General features: G+C 42.7%; 1 protein-coding gene across 2 annotated transcripts in view; it reads left to right on the top strand.

Moving 5' to 3' along the window:
• Positions 1-13,308, top strand: part of slc5a6a (solute carrier family 5 member 6a) — a 29,344-nt gene extending 16,036 nt beyond the window's left edge. For both annotated transcript variants that reach the window (XM_064925175.1, XM_064925174.1), the window contains exons 2-16: positions 4,930-5,050; positions 5,795-6,264; positions 6,659-6,724; positions 6,855-6,906; positions 7,091-7,158; positions 7,274-7,428; positions 7,556-7,696; positions 7,811-7,940; positions 11,222-11,310; positions 11,501-11,613; positions 11,881-11,948; positions 12,136-12,222; positions 12,405-12,592; positions 12,775-13,000; positions 13,138-13,308. In XM_064925175.1, coding sequence (XP_064781247.1) covers positions 5,917-6,264; positions 6,659-6,724; positions 6,855-6,906; positions 7,091-7,158; positions 7,274-7,428; positions 7,556-7,696; positions 7,811-7,940; positions 11,222-11,310; positions 11,501-11,613; positions 11,881-11,948; positions 12,136-12,222; positions 12,405-12,592; positions 12,775-13,000; positions 13,138-13,302 — 1,896 coding nt within the window. In that variant the 5' untranslated portion in view covers positions 4,930-5,050; positions 5,795-5,916 and the 3' untranslated portion in view covers positions 13,303-13,308. The remainder of the gene's footprint in view (positions 1-4,929; positions 5,051-5,794; positions 6,265-6,658; positions 6,725-6,854; positions 6,907-7,090; positions 7,159-7,273; positions 7,429-7,555; positions 7,697-7,810; positions 7,941-11,221; positions 11,311-11,500; positions 11,614-11,880; positions 11,949-12,135; positions 12,223-12,404; positions 12,593-12,774; positions 13,001-13,137) is intronic.
• The last annotated feature ends 5,860 nt before the right edge of the window (positions 13,309-19,168 follow it).

The following is a 19,168-nucleotide window of genomic DNA, read 5'->3' as shown; positions in this document are numbered from 1 at the left end:
AGTTGTCATCGAGGCAAAGGGTGGCTACTTTGACAAATCTCAAATATAAAATGTATTTTGATTGGTTAAACACTTTTTTTCTGGTTACTACATGATTCCATATGTGTTATTTCATAGTTTTGATGTCTTCACTATTGTTCTACGATGTAGATAATAGTAAAAATGAAGAAAAACCCTGGAATGAGTAGGTGTGTGATGTGAAAAAAAAACTCAGCAAAGAAGAAACGTCCCTTTTTCAGGACTGTCTTTTTAAAAGATAATTCGTAAACATCCAAATGACTTCACAGATCTTCATTGTAAAGGGTTTAAACAATGAACCATAATTAATTAACATGCACCTGTGGAACGGTCATTAAGACACCTAACAGCTTACAGACGGTAGGTGATTTAATGTCACAGTTATTACAATTTAGGACACTTTCTACTGACTCTGAAAAACACCAATAGAAAGATGCCCAGGGTCCCTGCTCATCTGCGTGAACGTGCCTTAGGCATGCTGCAAGGAGGCATGAGGACTGCAAATGTGGCCAGGGCAATAAATTGCAATGTCCGTACTGTGAGACGCCTAAGACAGCGCTACAGGGAGACAGAACGGACAGCTGATCGTCCTCGCAGTGGCAGACCACATGTAACAACACCTGCACAGGATCGGTACATCCAAACATCACACCTGCAGGACAGGTACATGATGGTAACAGCAACTGATCGAGTTACACCAGGAACGCACAATCCCTTCATCAGTGCTCAGACTGTCTACAATAGGCTGAGAGAGGCTGGACTGAGGGCTGGTAGGCCTATTGTAAGGCAGGTCTTCAACAGACCACACCGGCTACAATGTCACCTATGGGCACAAACACACCGTTGCTGGACCAGACAGGACTGACAAAAAGGGCTCTTCACTGATGAGTCGTGGTTTTGTCTCACCGGGGTGATGGTTGGATTCGCGTTTATCGTTGAAGGAATGAGCATTACATCGAGGCCTGTACTCTGGAGTGGGATCGATTTTTGGAGGTGGAGAGTCTGTCATGACCTGGGGGCGGTGTGTTACAGCATCATCGGTCTGCGCTTGTCATTGCAGGCGATCTCAATGCTTTGCGTTACAGGGAAGACATCCTCCTCCCTCATGTGGTACCCTTCCTGCAGGCTCATCCTGACATGACCCTCCAGCATTACAATGCCACCAGGCATCCTGCTCATTCTGTGTGTGTCAGTGTTCTGCCATGGCCAGCGAAGATCCCAGATCTCAATCCCATTGAGCACGTCTGGAACCTGTTGGATCAGAGGGTGAGGCCTAGGACCCCCCCCCCCCCCTGAACTTGTTCAGTTTGTCTCAGATGTTGAATCTTATGTTCTTACAAGTATTTACACATTTGCTGAAAATAAACGCAGTTGACAGTGAGAGGACGTTTCTTTTTTTTGATGGGTTTATATACACACACAGTGTCTGTCTTGTATGCGAGACTGACAGTTAACACCATGTTTATATTGGAGAAGGCGACGCATTTAAGTTGATCATGATGTGAAATGGGTGTTGTTGGTTGTGAGAACTTGTCCAACAAAAATATGGGCTATATTGTTGTCTTGGCTTGCCCTGGAATCATCCTCGTTGGTCAGGATGTGTTGCACCTGTCAACTCGTTAGTTTCACCTGTGTTGGCATGAGATGTTGGATGTGCTTGACTGCTCTTTCTCTTTGTTTGATTTAAAAACAAGCCTTTTATTTTGTCTTCCCCACTCTTTTGGGTTTGTTCCACATAAGTTGGTGTGTGTTTTTAGTTTAGTTTTCCTTTTCTGAGGCAAATTTAGTGGGATTTTATAGTGAATGTAACAGTGACCAATAAAGGTTGATTTGATTTGTCACAGGGCCAGTGAAGCCCCATTAAGACCCCACTGCTGTTTCAGCAGCTGTACGTACAACCTCTAATAATATCAAGCATGACTGCAAGTGAGTAGGTTGATTTCAATAGGCCCTAGAACTGTTTACCAATTACTGTACCTAGCCTTTTTGTTGATTCTGGACTCGTCTCAGATGACCTTATTTTCCTAACTGCTGGTGCTCAACGCGTGTGTTTTTGATTTTACTGTAGAGGTGATGCTGTGGCATAGGCTGCTCTCGCTAGTAGTCTGTACCTCAGGTGATGCCTTGTAAGATGTGATAATTGGTCAGACACATTTGGGTTTGATCACACAGGCTCAGGAGAATCAGACAGTCATGGCAGGCTTCCACCGTTTTGATCAGCACAGGGCCTATAACTGGCAGAGGTAATTCATTCAATAAACCATTGTTTTGAGAGATTACAGTCCTGGGAAACCTGACTTCTCACTCAAATATTTCTCTCCTTTATAGACTCTGACTCAGCTTTTTCCCTTGTTGTAGCATACTTGTTGAAATGGACAGGTATGGTATATGTTCGCAAGTTAACTATTTTACCACAGTTCAGTGGGCTCTAAGTATTTAGCTTGTCAGATTGTCAAGCTATGGTAGACATTTTTGTACTCTTTAACCGTACAGAAAGGGAAAAGGCTAATGTTTAAGTGCAGACTTTAAAGACTCTCAGGAAGAAACACAAGGCTGTTTAACTTGGCTTTAGACACTGTAAAGACAACATTCATAACCTTGTTTATCCTTTAGCAGATGATAAAACGTCCCCCACAACTCTTGTGGAAATGCTAATAACCTTTCCTGTTCAGTATGATACAGTATCTCTGTATTGCAAATCTGTTTTTTCTTCATGTTCCTGTCCCTTTCACAATAATACAGTATCTCTCTTTTGCCAGCCTGGTTTTTCACAGGAACAGAACCTATCTGAACCTCTTGATCCACGATCTTTACACTGATCATCCCCTGAGAGGGTACTTATTTTCATTACCTATAATTTGAGCCCATCATTAAGAACAGCTCAGTATTGTCAGGCATGAGGAAATTAAATTAGCTGCCATAAATATCCATAATTCTAATTGGCTTGGCCTGGCCTGGCCTGGCCTAGGCCTATACTTTAAAGCTCGTCACGGTGACTGCTATGAAATGAAGTCACATGGTTTAATTAACACTGCAAAAAATGTAATAGACTTGGGTTGTGACTCAGTGCCAGTAAAGGACAATGCTGTGTTTTATAATGCTCTGGAGATGAGCCATCAGAGGAATGGATGCCCTCAGAGCCAGTCATATATGCTGTTCGGTTCAAATTCTCAGAGTAAAAAACTCAACCAAGTTTATTCTTCTGAGAAGATCAATACAGCTGCATTAGACAAACATTTTCACACAATTAGTAATATTTAACCCTTCCTCCTAGGCTGAGTCTCCTCCTACACATCTGTACAAACATTGTCTTTACTGCTAGGCAGGACACTAAGTGATACCGACCATAAACTATTTCTCCCTTAACGTGACCTGATCTCTGCCCCCCCCTTCCCCATCACTAATCAATGGCTCTCTCCTCTTATCAATGCCTGACACGTGATCGCTTCCCTGCACTAAATATTTCAATAGGATGCCTGATATAATGTCAACGTTATACATTACCCTCTCTCCCTCAGCGACATAAGTATATTTCATATTCTCAGAACCCAACAATGCAAAGGAGGATATTGCATAATTGTACCTTTTTTGTGTACCTATTCAGGCTCTAACGCTATGAAGAGAATGATATTCATATCCAGAATGATGCATTTCTGTATAGTACAGATCCGGGACCCATGACGTAATCCCTTGTCACCAGGTCGAAATCCACTTCATTTACTGTAGTTCAATAACCAACAGATTTTTTCAATGTGAAGGTGTCATGTCATTGCTGACACCCCATTCTTTCATCTTTGAATTTGGAGTAGATATTTGGAAAACGTGAAAAAACAAGGAGATTTTACCGAAATTCTGTTACCAAACTTTGCATCTACAGTTTTTCCACTAAATGTGTTTTTATAAAATGTTCAGTGTAAATTGTTAAACGTAGTCTGTGCGTAGTTGTATGGTTTGTTAAATTGAATTGTGTAATCTATTGTATGGTCATATAGAGTAACTTTTTTTATGTTTGTTAGATGTTTATATTGGTCATAGCTGAAACCAAAGCTGAAGAATGCAGCAGCAAATGGCAATTATTTTTGGATACAGTTTACTCCTCACCTGTCGTTGTATTGTATCATTGACAGTGAAGTTGTTGCAAGACACTTGGCTACTCATACACACGTGTCAAATAACCAACAAATAAATATGCAGTAGGCCTGTGTGTATCTAACCCTGAATCCTTGGAACGGCATGCACTGATCTTAGTGTTGGAAACGTGAGAGGATTTATTTGTCAGTCATACTGTATCGTCCTACTTTGAAGTGTAACCCGGAGTGAATGAGTTGAAGTCGGGTAGTTCATTGCTAGCACACAGCTAGAGATTTAAACCTCTGCACCCCTGGAATGAAGGTATTTGTTTATATAATTGCACAATGTAAGGTCTAAAGTTTGCATGCCATGGCACCTCCATGACCCCTCACGTGCACAAGCTCACGCTCTGACACTCACATTCGCATAAACACATGACCGCTTGCTTTGAGGACTAATCGAAATGGAGAGCTGCGTCTCACAAAGCTGCTCTGCAGGAAGCTGCCAGTTACCAAGGCATGACCGTTCAGATCAGCTGGAGTTGGTGTGTTGTCAAAACAAAAGAGAGATGGATAGTATTACATGTTTTAAATGGTAGAGGAGTGAAAGTGATGAGTGCAGTGGGGAGTCCAGATGTGTTTTGACACTTGATAGTACAAATATTGCCAGTAATTGGAGACTGTAAATTATAGTTTGCTTAGTTGCCGTACAAATGATGAAGTGTAGGATGATTGTTTTTATGATGTGCACTTATACTTTTAAAACAAGAACCTAGTTGTATTAGAATTCAATTATTTATTTGGTAAGTGTTATTAAAAATGTTTTGTATTATTTTTGCAGGTCTTTGCCTTCCACGGTGGTTTAAGTTGGGTGCCTATGAGGAAGACACTCCCACTGCTTGACTATTTAAGTCCTAGGTTCCCCAGACCACCATTCACCAGCCAGCCCAACCACTGGCACGGTAAGACCTGCTAGACACTTATTGATTCTCTGTCTTTCTGTCTCTGTGTCTCTCTCCCTCATTCTCTCTTCAAGGCTTCTTACTTCTTTTGCAATCAATGTTCCCCCAGCCCTGCTGATTTCAAGGGTCACCGATGTCACAATAGGACGGTGTCCTTGCATCAGTGAGGTGACGTAAACTGCATACTGTAGGCGTGTCCCACTTTAGTGGCTGTCTGCTCGCTGAGGGTGTGAGACAGGCTATGAAGACCTCGGACACTCCTGGTAAATTCACTGCCAGCTGTGTTGTGAGGTGAATTTATCGTCATCTGATTAACCGCTAACTATCTGGCTGTTGTGATGTTTAGGCGTGAGGTTAGGTCAGTTGCCCTGGCTCACATTCACTGTGGAATGTGTCAATAGACCACCGTCCAGGAGTGTGTGTGCCTTGAACTAATGCCAATTTGATTAGCAATATTATCAAGACCGGCCGACATGCCTACTGTGGAGTTATGTTGTGGTTTCAATGTTTAATTAACTAGCATTCTGCTTACTGAGACCTCCTAATGCTCGGAAATGGTAGAATAACCAAATAGAAAATGATTAGGTGTGAATATTTTAAGCAATCTAGTGGTGTAAAATGTTTCCATCTCAGCACCTACTGTGTTCATTGCATGTATCTAGCTCCTCATGCTTGAAGAAAAACTAAGAGAGCCAGCGATGAATATAACTAGCCTCTCACTCTCCCCTCTTTCTCTCACTACAGCATTTTATTCATCCCCTTCAGTGTCTAATCAGACACCGTCCTGATCCACCCGGGCTGCGCCACCTACGGCTACCGTCCCCCCCAACCCCATCTCCATTCCGAGCCTCTCACCCACTGACATCATGGGGGACGTAGTACAGATGCACTTCACCACGCCGGACTATGTGATCTTCGCCCTGCTGCTGGTGGCGTCCACGTGCATCGGCTTGTTCTACGCCCTGTCAGGCGGGCGCCAGCGCACCACACAGGAGTTCTTATTGGCCGACCGTTCTATGAGCTGCCTGCCCGTGTCACTGTCATTGCTCGCCACCTTCCAGTCAGCCGTGGCCATCCTGGGAGCGCCCTCGGAGATCTACACCTATGGAACGCAGTACTGGTTCCTGGGAGTCTCCTACTTCCTCGGTCTGCTTATCCCTGCCCACGTCTTCATACCTGTCTTCTACAGGCTCCGCCTCACCAGCGCTTATGAGGTGAGCTCTAAGCCATTACCTTACCTAGATAGAGAACAGTGTCTGTTGATTATGAGCAGGAGTTTGTGCACCTGAGTATCGCTGTGCGTCTGTCTTGCTAGAACCCTGGTAAGGAAGTCGAGTTGAATGCAACAAAAAAAACAAATGTTCTCAGCATGTCTGTTAATTTTGAAACGATAGCTAAGTGTAAACCAGAGTCCGTCTCTCCATTGAGCATCATTGTGCAGCAGGTGAGTGTCGCTAACAACAGGAATGTGCACCAAGTCTTCACTTGTATTGTCCTCAGAATAGACACATTCACAGATGACTCTTGCTTTATGATCTGTGATGGGCTTTAACATCCCTTTCCTTCTTCTCCTCTCTCTAACCTTTTCTGTCTTTTCTTCCTCTATAGTATTTGGAGCTGCGCTTCAATAAGACGGTGCGCATTATGGGGACCGTGACCTTTATCTTTCAGATGGTGTGTGTCCTTTACACTGGTGTAGTTATGTCTGTGTATATGCTCGTGTAATGTGTCTGTATTTTAATCAACCCCCTATATTACCTCTGTTTGCTTCCCTCTGAATGTTGAAAATGTTTTGTCACCGCAGGTGATCTATATGGGGGTGGTCCTCTATGCCCCAGCACTCGCACTCAATGCAGGTAAAGGGATCTGTCACATGTATTTACTACGTCATACTTTATCAAGTGGTAGAATAATAGTTGTACTGATTACATTCAGTGAGTGCTTTAGTACCTTTTCTGGCTTTATAGATGGTCAATGACCGGTGTGCTGTAATTGTGACTTCTGTTGGTGATGTGTGCTGTTGATACTGTCCACCTGCAGTGACTGGATTTGACCTCTGGGGGGCAGTGCTGGCCATGGGACTGGTGTGCACCCTGTACACAACATTGGTGAGTTTCTTTTTTCATCAGTGAGTTTTCAATTCAGTCATCCATCTCCCTACAACTCTGAAGGTAATTATGATATATATGTCTGGATTTACAGTATGTATCTCTTGTCTGTCAGGGAGGGCTAAAGGCAGTCATCTGGACAGATGTGTTCCAGACCATTGTGATGTTTGCTGGCCAGCTGGCGGTCATCATAGTGGGGGCCCACCAGGCAGGGGGCATGGGAGAAGTTTGGCGGAAGGCCATGAACGGCAGCCGCATCGCTAGCTTGGAGTGAGTCTTCTCCAGTTCACCGAAAGAGACGTAACGGTCCCTGGACCAGTTACGAACGATATTGGAACTGGTCAATTGCTCTGTGTGTAGGAAAAGTGTTTTAACCCTCCTCCCCTCCTCTGTGCAGTCTGAACCCTGACCCGACGGAGAGGCACACTTTCTGGACACTGGGGGTGGGCGGGGTATTCCTCATGCTGGCTCTGTACGGGGTCAACCAGGCCCAGGTTCAGAGGTACCTCAGCTCCCGCACTGAGAGGGAGGCCGTCATGTAAGCATCAACACTTAACACCTGGTTGAACTGGATTCACATTAAAGATCATGTTAAGAATTAACAATTGCTTACGTGCGTAATGTTAATATATGTTGTGGTGTGTGTCTCCAGGTCATGCTACGTGGTGTTTCCCTGCCAGCAGGTGGTGCTGTGTCTAGGTTGTCTGATGGGTCTAGTGATGTATGCTCGCTATGGTGAGGAAAGCCCGCTTGATAAGGGCTACGTCAAAACCAATGACCAGGCAAGTAGGACTACTTCCTCCACAACAACTTTAGGATTTACTACCTTCACAACAACCTTAGGAATAGCTACCTCCATAACAACCTTAGGAATAGCTACCTCCATAACAACCTTAGGACTAGCCTCCTCTATAACAACCTTAGGACTAGCCTCCTCTATAACAACCTTAGGAATAGCTACCTCCATAACAACCTTAGGACTAGCTACCTCCATAACAACCTTAGGACTAGCTACCTCCATAACAACCTTAGGAATAGCCTCCTGTATAACAACCTTAGGACTAGCTACCTCTATAACAACCTTAGGACTAGCCTCCTCTATAACAACCTTAGGACTAGCCTCCTCTATAACAACCTTAGGACTAGCCTCCTCTATAACAACCTTAGGAATAGCTACCTCCATAACAACCTTAGGAATAGCTACCTCTATAACAACCTTAGGACTAGCTACCTCTATAACAACCTTAGGACTAGCTACCTCTATAACAACCTTAGGACTAGCTACCTCCATAACAACCTTAGGACTAGCTACCTCCATAACAACCTTAGGACTAGCTACCTCTATAACAACCTTAGGACTAGCTACCTCTATAACAACCTTAGGAATAGCTACCTCCATAACAACCTTAGGAATAGCTACCTCTATAACAACCTTAGGAATAGCTACCTCCATAACAACCTTAGGAATAGCTACCTCCATAACAACCTTAGGACTAGCTACCTCCATAACAACCTTAGGACTAGCTACCTCCATAACAACCTTAGGAATAGCTACCTCTATAACAACCTTAGGACTAGCTACCTCCATAACAACCTTAGGAATAGCTACCTCTATAACAACCTTAGGAATAGCTACCTCTATAACAACCTTAGGAATAGCTACCTCTATAACAACCTTAGGAATAGCTACCTACATAACAACCTTAGGAATAGCTACCTCTATAACAACCTTAGGAATAGCTACCTCCATAACAACCTTAGGACTAGCTACCTCTATAACAACCTTAGGACTAGCTACCTCTATAACAACCTTAGGACTAGCTACCTCTATAACAACCTTAGGACTAGCTACCTCTATAACAACCTTAGGACTAGCTACCTCTATAACAACCTTAGGAATAGCTACCTCTATAACAACCTTAGGACTAGCTACCTCTATAACAACCTTAGGACTAGCTACCTCTATAACAACCTTAGGACTAGCTACCTCTATAACAACCTTAGGAATAGCTACCTCCATAACAACCTTAGGACTAGCTACCTCTATAACAACCTTAGGACTAGCTACCTCTATAACAACCTTAGGACTAGCTACCTCCATAACAACCTTAGGACTAGCCTCCTCTATAACAACCTTAGGACTAGCTACCTCCATAACAACCTTAGGAATAGCTACCTCTATAACAACCTTAGCTACCTCTATAACAACCTTAGGACTAGCTACCTCCATAACAACCTTAGGACTAGCCTCCCTTAGGACTAGCTACCTCCATAACAACCTTAGGAATAGCTACCTCTATAACAACCTTAGGAATAGCTATAACAACCTTAGGACTAGCTACCTCCATAACAACCTTAGGAATAGCTACCTCTATAACAACCTTAGGACTAGCTACCTCTATAACAACCTTAGGAATAGCTACCTCTATAACAACCTTAGGAATAGCTACCTCTATAACAACCTTAGGAATAGCTACCTCTATAACAACCTTAGGACTAGCTACCTCTATAACAACCTTAGGACTAGCTACCTCTATAACAACCTTAGGACTAGCTACCTCTATAACAACCTTAGGACTAGCTACCTCTATAACAACCTTAGGAATAGCTACCTCCATAACAACCTTAGGAATAGCTACCTCTATAACAACCTTAGGAATAGCTACCTCCATAACAACCTTAGGAATAGCTACCTCTATAACAACCTTAGGAATAGCTACCTCTATAACAACCTTAGGACTAGCTACCTCCATAACAACCTTAGGACTAGCTACCTCTATAACAACCTTAGGACTAGCTACCTCTATAACAACCTTAGGACTAGCTACCTCTATAACAACCTTAGGACTAGCTACCTCTATAACAACCTTAGGACTAGCTACCTCCATAACAGCCTGAGGCTTTGCTAACTCCGTAACAACACACTAAGTGGGCTCTCATATATTTAGGCATTTCCTGCCCTCATTTGAGATCATTTCCACACAGCCACATAGGGCTACACGATATGGGCAAACAATCTAGTCTTTATTTTTAACCAAATGTTGCAATTGCAATTTCACTTGTGATTTAGAGCAAAACATTTGGGTGAACTGTTGGAATCCTGGAAATATAATGATTATTCTAATTGTATAGTTAGAATATAATAGGGGGCTCTTTGAATACAGTCTAGTTTGACAACGAACGAATGAAAATGCCAGGGAAGAGTTGGTGTGACAGGGTAGGAACCAAAAGTGTTGATAAGTGTTTCCTAGGGGACCCAATAATCTTTGGCGACATTAAAATGTCTTCTCTTAGCTACTTCATGTAGCTAACATATTCTTGCTTTGCGTATTACTCTTTGATTTAGAAGATACTGTTGCACAAACGAGGTGCTGATTTAAGTCTAAACCAGGCTATCGCTAATTACGTTTGCTCTGACTCAGTACGTTTATTAGCTAGTTAGCAATTAGCGCCTAACAAAATTTAGTAACAGCTTGCTATAAAAAGACAAACTAGCTATTTGCAGATGCAAGAAACACAAAATAATAGTGTAATTATAGAAAGCTAATGGATTTATAATAAGAAGCTAAGTGCAAACAGCATTGTTGTCATGAACCTTGTTGCATGTGCTGCATTGACCATACAGACTGAATGCAAGTGTCTCTTTTGAGGAACAACAAATTAGTTCCTTGCGTGACAGGGGGCGGGGCTAGGTCTGTGGAAAGCGGCATGGGGAGACTTAGAGTGACTTAAACTATACAAATGGACGTTACACATGGCGTATTACATTTCACAAACCAAACTTTCAAATACAGTTATAGAAGGTCAAGTAAAAACCCAAACCAGTCCGTGCATCAATACCGGTATATCGTAAAATAGGGTATACCGCCAAGCCATACCTCACTGCACTGGCATCCTGATGTGACTGGCTATGTTAATGTCTCCCTTCAGATCATTGCCAATCAAATGCTTGATGTTTGAGTTGAGGCCATTATTTGGTTAAGCTCTCCCATAACTGTAATTTGTGAGGCTTCATTTTGGCGCTGTTGATCCAGTCTAAGTGGTAGTTTCTTCCTGTCTGCAGATGGTGCTGTACTTTGTGATGGATGTGTTCAGGGACCTGCCAGGCCTCCCAGGGCTGTTTGTAGCCTGCCTGTTCAGCGGAGCTCTCAGGTACTTTACTTAACTGCCTCTGGCTCTCATGTTCGGTCTGTACTAGTGAGACCTGTTTCTATGCTACATTAATGTCATAGTGTTGTGGTACACCACTTGAGGTTGCATTATGATACCGTTATGAATGCACTACACCATGCAATTTAGCCCCAGGACATTACTCTCAGCTTCCCTCCCTCTTGCGTTGCAGTACCATCTCATCAGCGTTTAACTCCCTAGCGACGGTAACCATGGAGGACCTGATCAAGCCTTACTGCCCGGCCATGACAGAGGCCAAAGCCACGCTGCTCTCAAAGGGCCTGGGTGAGCTGCTGTTCCCTGAGTGGCCACACAGTGGCAGTGTTTCTAAACAGTGGCAGCAGTCTTCATGATTGATTGAAAGTAATGATGATTTTATAGAGATTTTCGTTAAGTAACGTTGCTGGAGTGTAGAGCCCACAAACCAATTTTGACTTCACCGTCCAAATACTGTGGAGTGTATTTATTTTTTTGTAACTTGTGGACCACATTGAATGAGTACTGTACTGCTATGGTCCTGACCTGTGTTTCTCTTCCCTTCTGTTTTCCCAGCGTTGGCCTACGGTCTGGTATGTCTGACCATGGCCTACGTCGCATCTCTCATGGGCTCAGTGCTGCAGGTGAGGGACTCACACATTTCCCCTGCTGACTTTTGCTTTAGTTAATGGGTACTGAATTACATTTAGCAACTTGCACTCATACGCCCCCCCCCCCCCCCTTACACCTACTACTATCATTCAGTGGCTTCATAGGAGTTATTCAAGAATTATAAACCTCTTTTTCATTCACTCCCTCACTCTCCTCCAGGCAGCATTCAGTATCTTTGGGATGGTGGGTGGTCCTCTCCTCGGCCTCTTCTGTCTGGGAATGTTCTTCCCCTGGGCAAACTCCACTGTAAGTTAAAATGCTGCCTTGTTAACAAGGGGGTCAAGTTGGCTAGCATTGAGGGATATTCAATTAGAGGACACCATTTGTTTTATTTTTTTACTGCACAATAAAATATATAAACTTTTTCATCATATCTGTGGTGAATTGTCTGATTTGATCGAGCTGTTCCCGTCTCTCTCTGTCCACAGGGTGCGATTGTAGGGTTGGTGGCAGGCCTGGCTATGGCATTCTGGATTGGCATTGGTAATTTTGTGTCTCGTATGGCCGTGCCCACCCCTCTGCTCCCCATCATCAACGCCACCACTATGCCCCTCCGCGGCAACATGACTACCGCTGTCATGACAACCCTGATTACTTCAATCACCGCTAAACCAAAGTACATTCTTTTTTTTCCTTCTCGTTAAAATGATGGCATTTGAACCATTACAGCACTATCAAACATGAAGCGCTTGAGTTGTATCCCATTCTATCCCACCAAATATTGTACATGTTTTAAGGATGACTGCATAAGAATGATGATATGAATCTGACCAAGTATCTGTGTTTTCCTCTCTCCAGGCCTACAGGTGTGCAGGCCCTGTACAATCTGTCCTATTTGTGGTACAGTGCTCATAACTCTACCACTGTGGTGATAGTGGGACTGATAGTCAGCCTGTTGACCGGTCCTATGAAGGAGAAAGACCTGACCCCAGGGACTGTGTACCCTGTCCTGGGCAACCTGCTCTTCTTCCTGCCTGAACGTTACAGGGAGAAGCTCTGCTGTGTCACTCCACTGTCACACAAGGTAGCCCTCAGATCTATCGAGTGAATTCTTCTGAAAGTTTTTGTTAGCCACACTCTGTTTCTAATATAATTGTAACAATGTTTACTTTGATTACTTAATTACCATGTTTTTCGTATGTGTGTGGGAATGTTGTGCAGCCCAAAGCTATCAACACGCAGCCGTACCAGATGGCTCAGGAGAGCAACGGCGTTGCCCAACACAAAGAGGAGGAGAAAATAGAGAAGGATAAGAAGGACGAGGAGAGGGCCACCCCTCAGCCTTCCTACCGACTGGCTCACACAGTGCAGGAGACAGCCTTGTAACAGACCCCCCCCACCCCCCCTACATACATGACCCACCACTTCCACAACCCCCCTCCCCCTCAGCTCTCTCAACCCTTGGGGAGAGGACCCACGTGGGGCCAGAGAGGCAGCGGAGATCCAGTGTGCCTGGACATGACTTCCATCAAGAACCACAGGGTCAATGTGGAGAAACAGGGAGATTCACCCCTGACCCTTCCTCCCTGGAAAAACTGATACACCACAAATATATGGTGGTTTTTAAGAGTGCCAGAGTCCTCTGCTATAATGAAGAATAGTGCACTTACAACTGGACCCCCCCCAGCCACAAATCGTGTGTATCTTGAAATCATTGATACGTCATTAAGGATGGCACTGGTCACAGTTTCCCTAAACTGAAGTAACTGGAAATCACTACTTATGAGCCTGGAGTTTTGAGAAGAGCCAAAATGTCTGAATTGAGGTGGATTCCTGGATGGAGAAATGCTAGCGCAACACAAGTGGCAATCATGCACCGTGCTGAGGAGAAGTCTCATTGTTGTCCAGTTAGTAGATCTAAGAGCCTGGACTGAACAAAGGGCTGTGATTTGTCATTCTGTTATTTTCTTAAATGTATGATTGAAAGATTGTGGACATACACATGCACTAAGTTGTTCAAATGACTGTGAAAATGGACCCAAGTCTTTTGTTTCGGGTAGAGAGCAGGTAGCCTAGTGATTAAGAGCATTAGGCCAGTAACCGAAAGGTCCCTGGTTTTTATCCCCGAGCCAACTAAGTAAAAAATCGTTCTATGTGTCCTTGAGTTAGGCACTTAACCCTAATTGCTCTTGTAAGTCGCTTGGGATAAGAGTCAGCTAAATGACTAAAATGTCAAATTAGCGGGCGGAGAAGAGGTGCTTCAGATTTAACTGTCATTACATATTATTTTTATAGAAAAGATTAAGCCGGTACATCAGATGAACTATAAGAATTTTTAAAACCGTGTGGCTGTGGTCCGAGTTCTCTTGAATGCTCTTCCCAACACCTAAAGGTTTGAAGCTGCTCATGTGCGTGATTCTCTACTTTACGCACAGTCTGTATTACTCCTTCGGCTGCCCACGGTGCCCAGAGAACAGGCTACTCTAGTGAAATGGTGCTTGTTTAATAAAGTTCGATCAAAGCTGAATCCATGTCTGCAAGACCACATAATGATAGTATTCTACATAACAGAGCCACATATAATGGCATAGTGGAACATTATGCTGTTGTAAGACAAACAACCTCATTTTAGGACAATTGTGCGACGGGTCGCATGTTTCGCTCAAGTGGCCGAAGCTCAACAACATGCGCCACCAGGCAAAATATGTGCTTGATTGAAACCAAACGCAAGCACGCTACAGCTTGTTAGCACCATCTACTAAATAATTAGCTCACTACATCGTTCAAAACAACACTGTAGAGATGTAAATGCATACCCCTATTAAACTGAGATCAAATGGTTAGCATGCAGATGCTGCATTTACGTTTTACCAATAAAACGTCCAACAATTACCATTTTAATGATTGACTGTGAGAACTGTGAAGGGAGGTTGACCACAATGTGTGCGTAAGGTTGATTGTGATCTTACAGACATTGATTCCACTTTGATCCAACTTTATTAAACCAGCACCGTTCGCCAGTGTAGCCTGTTCTCTGGGCAGCTGAACGAGTAGAGCATAGACTGTGTAAAGTACAGAATCCCACACATGCCCAGAATCTTCAAACCTTTCGCTATCGGAAAGAGGGTTCCAGAGAACTTGGCCTTTAAAAGATGATAATAATAACCCTTTATGTCCCTGTAGACGGTTCCCAAAGCTCCTTATGTCTGTTTGCTTTACATGGCCTTATTTGGCTTGCTATAGTAACTTAATAAAGAGGTAGATAACCTTAAACACTCTTAACATGCCATACAGTTATATATTGTAGATGAAGCTCAAGACATCACCTCATTTGCCATTAACTGGGATCACATTTTCAGGTCATTGAGTCTGCACTACTACTTCATCGAGAACCAGATAACCTGCTGGTTAGCTAGTGACATTAATGCATGTAGAATACCTTATCCTCGCAGTCCATTCACACTGTAGATCCCATAGTTACTTCAGGTGCCTCATTTTAGTAGGCAGTGTGTGAATGTAGTTTAATTTTGATTACTGATCAGTGTGTAATTAGGATTGTGATACAGTATACTTATACTGCATAGTACATGTATAATGATTCTCCATATGTGTCTTCGATGTTTGTTAGCTTTACATGTATGACCTGTCTCGCCCACCCCACTGCTCTAACAGAGCATATTTACAGTGAAGGGAACAGCTCTGGTTCAAACTGGAAAACTGCAGCCATTTTGATGGCTCAACAGAGTTCAGTACTCAGAAATCTTAGGGTAGACTAATATATGTGATGTTCTTTGGTTGTATCTTTGAAGGACTTGGTTTCCTTTTGGCACTTCCCTGTTTCTTGATGTTCAATGTACCAGGGGAAAAATTCCAATAATTTTAAAATGAAAGAAGTACAATGTTTTATGGTGTGTTTTTGTAAGTGGCCACTTTATCGAATGATGTAAATGTTTTTCCAGAACAGTATCGGCGGTTGATTTAACATTGTTATTATGAAGACATTTTTTTGTATTTTATTCTGGTCATTCGATGAGTATGAAAGCAGATGTTGAATTTTAATTATCATTTGTCAAATGTTTCATATTCATGTTTCAAGGTCCTATTTGCAATCTGAAGAATTCTCATGTCATTCTCTGTTCAAAATCTTCATTTTGTACTCCTCCCATCTACTGGAATACCTAACCACACTACAGAATTCAAGTCAGGGTCATGTGGTAGTACTCTGTTGAGATTATCTGGTATGTGGTGAGCTTGTGGTTCCATATGGCCTGTTTGTCCTTCAAACAGGGACTCTACTTGTGCGTTTGTCTCTCTGGTTGTTTCTGTAGTTGGGGACTCGAGTGACATGCCTGTCCATCTGTCTTACTGTGGTTTGGGTTGGGAAAACTTTTGATTGACTACATAGTGACTCATTCAGCCCATACCAATCTGCTTTACTTGTTTCCAAAGAGTTTTTACATAAAATTCTGTAGAGCCATTTTCTACCTGCCTTTTTACCCCGTCTACCTTTCATGGGGAATAAAGAGACTCTGGCTATGGATGGGCAGATATATTTGTATTTATTTATTGTGGGGCTAATGTTGTGACACTACTGACTGAATGCCATGCTATTAGGCTTCTGAAACCATTGTTATCAATGACAAACAGGCAAATTTTGCATTCGATCCTATGGCTACAGTCCGATACGAGCAAGGAATGTTGTTCATTCATCCCCACTGAAAAAAGACCTCTTCTCGTTCAAAGCATATAGAAAATGTCATCGCTTTGTTTTGATAGTTTATTACCAAAAGAGAGAATATATATATATATTTATATATATATTTATTTATTTCCATTGAATTCATTACTATTTGTTGCAAATGGAACTATGTTGTGGAACTTTTGAGTGGCGGCAGGTAGCCTGGCGGGTTGGAGCGTTGGGCCAGTACACCGAAATTTAGCTGGATCGAATCTCCGAGCTGACAAGGTAAAAATATTTCGCTCTGCCCCTAAAAGCAAGGCAGTTAACCCACTGTTCCTTGGGTGCCGATGACTCTGATTTAGAGGGGTTGGGTTAAATGCGGAAGACACATTTCAGTCGAATACATGGTACAACTGACGAGGTATCCCCCTTTCTATGTGCAAGTACCATTTAAAATGTTTTGTGAATGGAGGGCAGAAGTGGTCAAGTAGCTATTGTTATACTATTTCTGTGTTTGCACAACAAAGCAACTTCAAACTAGCGTTTTCTGTATGTTTGTACGTAATGAAGTTCGGGCTATCCTTCTTGTTGGAACATTCACAAACATTTCTATCGTTCTTAAAGGTTTTTTTTGTCCTTTTTTAATTGACATCCTGTGACTGACAGTCTATTTGATAGTCTGTGATAAGATATGACTGAATGGATTCCTTCATCATACCAGAAATGACTTGGAAGTGTTTGTGTAACGCTAAACTTTAAATTAAGTGAAGACCACACCTTTCCAGGACATGTTTTGGATGAATTTACAGTCTGCAGTGCTGATATACGGTTATTCAAGATGTCAATTTTACCCATTGTGAGTTTAGGACTGTGTTTTAGTAATGCTGACATCTACTCAGAGCACAATCGAGACCTATTCTGTGATCTTGTTTTGAAGTTGACAGGACCAACTATCTAGAAAAGATGAGTTGTAAAGTGACACGTGAATATGAAGGGCAAAACGGTTGTATTGAGTTTGCTTGCACCAGCTAAATCATAGATTGGACTAAGACAATTTACAGTCTGAACCGTAAAGTAGAAGATCTGTAAACCATTGCGTCCTAAAAATGATCAATCCTGAATAGCTTCTATCCATACCAATTTACTATGAGATGTGTTTAGTTTAGAGTACGTTTAAAATGCACTTGGCCTTGAGAGAGAAGCACAGCACTTGGTCATTTCAAAAGATAATAAATATTCTGACTCAATATTTATTATTAATATTTGTTCTCCAATTTTGTATGAATTCTTCCTAGTGTGCATTCCCAAAAACCATAAGCAGTGGCGTTTGGTCAACTCACTGCTTTGGCTGTGCCTTCATATGATCTCTGTATCATGATTATTTTTTCATATTGTTGGATGTCATGGAAGTTGATTAGCTCGTACTAGGAGCACACTACAAAGGGGCAGCTGTGATAGGGTGGAGTTGAACTCTCATTTACTAAGCAGAATGAGATCTGTGTCCTGTTCATTATGTCAATGGGAGCCAAGGTTTTGAAAAATAACTGAATCGAGCTTCCCTTTTGGAAAAGCTCAAGTGGTACCTTTTCAGTTTGCAAACATTTTCTGTTTTGGACATTACTGAACACTCCCTAGGTCTGTGAGCGAAGTCTTCAGTAGTGGCTGTATCTGTGTCTGACCACCCTGGTGGACATGATTTCTCAAGGTTAAATGTTTGTAAGTGAATGAATTTTGGTAACGTAATTGTTGTTGCTCTGTTTGTTTTTTGTTTTTTAAATAAAACGTTGGATTGGACATGTGCTTTGTCAGATGTTTTGTTCCTGTCCTCTGGTAAGTATGCATATGGACAGTGGATACGTCTACTAAACCCATTATTGAGGAAACCTCTTGTAGGTCAATTTGATAAAACAAACTTTTGAGGGCTCGATCAGCCTTCATTTTGAGGGTGAGGGAGTGAGAGCCTTCCACTGTGTCATTCCTTTCCTATCCCAAGGGAGGGCTGTTATCACTGCAGTATCCTTTAGCCTTCATTTTCCCTACTACTCCTAGCTCTTCTCTCTGGTGGGTCATTGTGACTGTGTCACCGGGTCACATGCCACTCCTGTGGTGTCTTTCTCCGCATGATGTTGGAACACTTTCCATCCCAGCTTTGTGCCAACGACTGCAAACCTTCTGTTGCCACAACAACCTCTGCTGCTGCCACACCAAGCCCCTCATTCAGCCCAACTACAGCTCTTCCTTCTGGTTATATACTAATTCAAGTGGTAGACTCACAGAAGGAACGCTAACTTTTGCCAAGTATGGTTGTCTTTCAGACGAACCTCGACAGACTTTGGGTTTTACTCATTAGGAACCTGTCTTGGCCATCTCTCTGGACCGAGCCATCAACCAGTCTGGTACATTAAATACTATTTTTCTTATTGACAAAGTTGTTGAGTTGTGCCTTCCTCCCTACTTTTCTTCCCTTCCTCCTTGTCCTCCCTCTCCTCTATTCCTCTGGTGATTCCAGCTAGGCCAGGCCAACGAGGGGAGGCTGGACAGAAAGCTTAATAAATTCACTCAGCAATCAGT

Source organism: Oncorhynchus masou, chromosome 19 (genome assembly GCF_036934945.1).
Source record: "Oncorhynchus masou masou isolate Uvic2021 chromosome 19, UVic_Omas_1.1, whole genome shotgun sequence".
NCBI classification, from domain to species: domain Eukaryota; kingdom Metazoa; phylum Chordata; class Actinopteri; order Salmoniformes; family Salmonidae; genus Oncorhynchus; species Oncorhynchus masou.
This window is presented reverse-complemented; position numbering and strand designations above follow the sequence as displayed.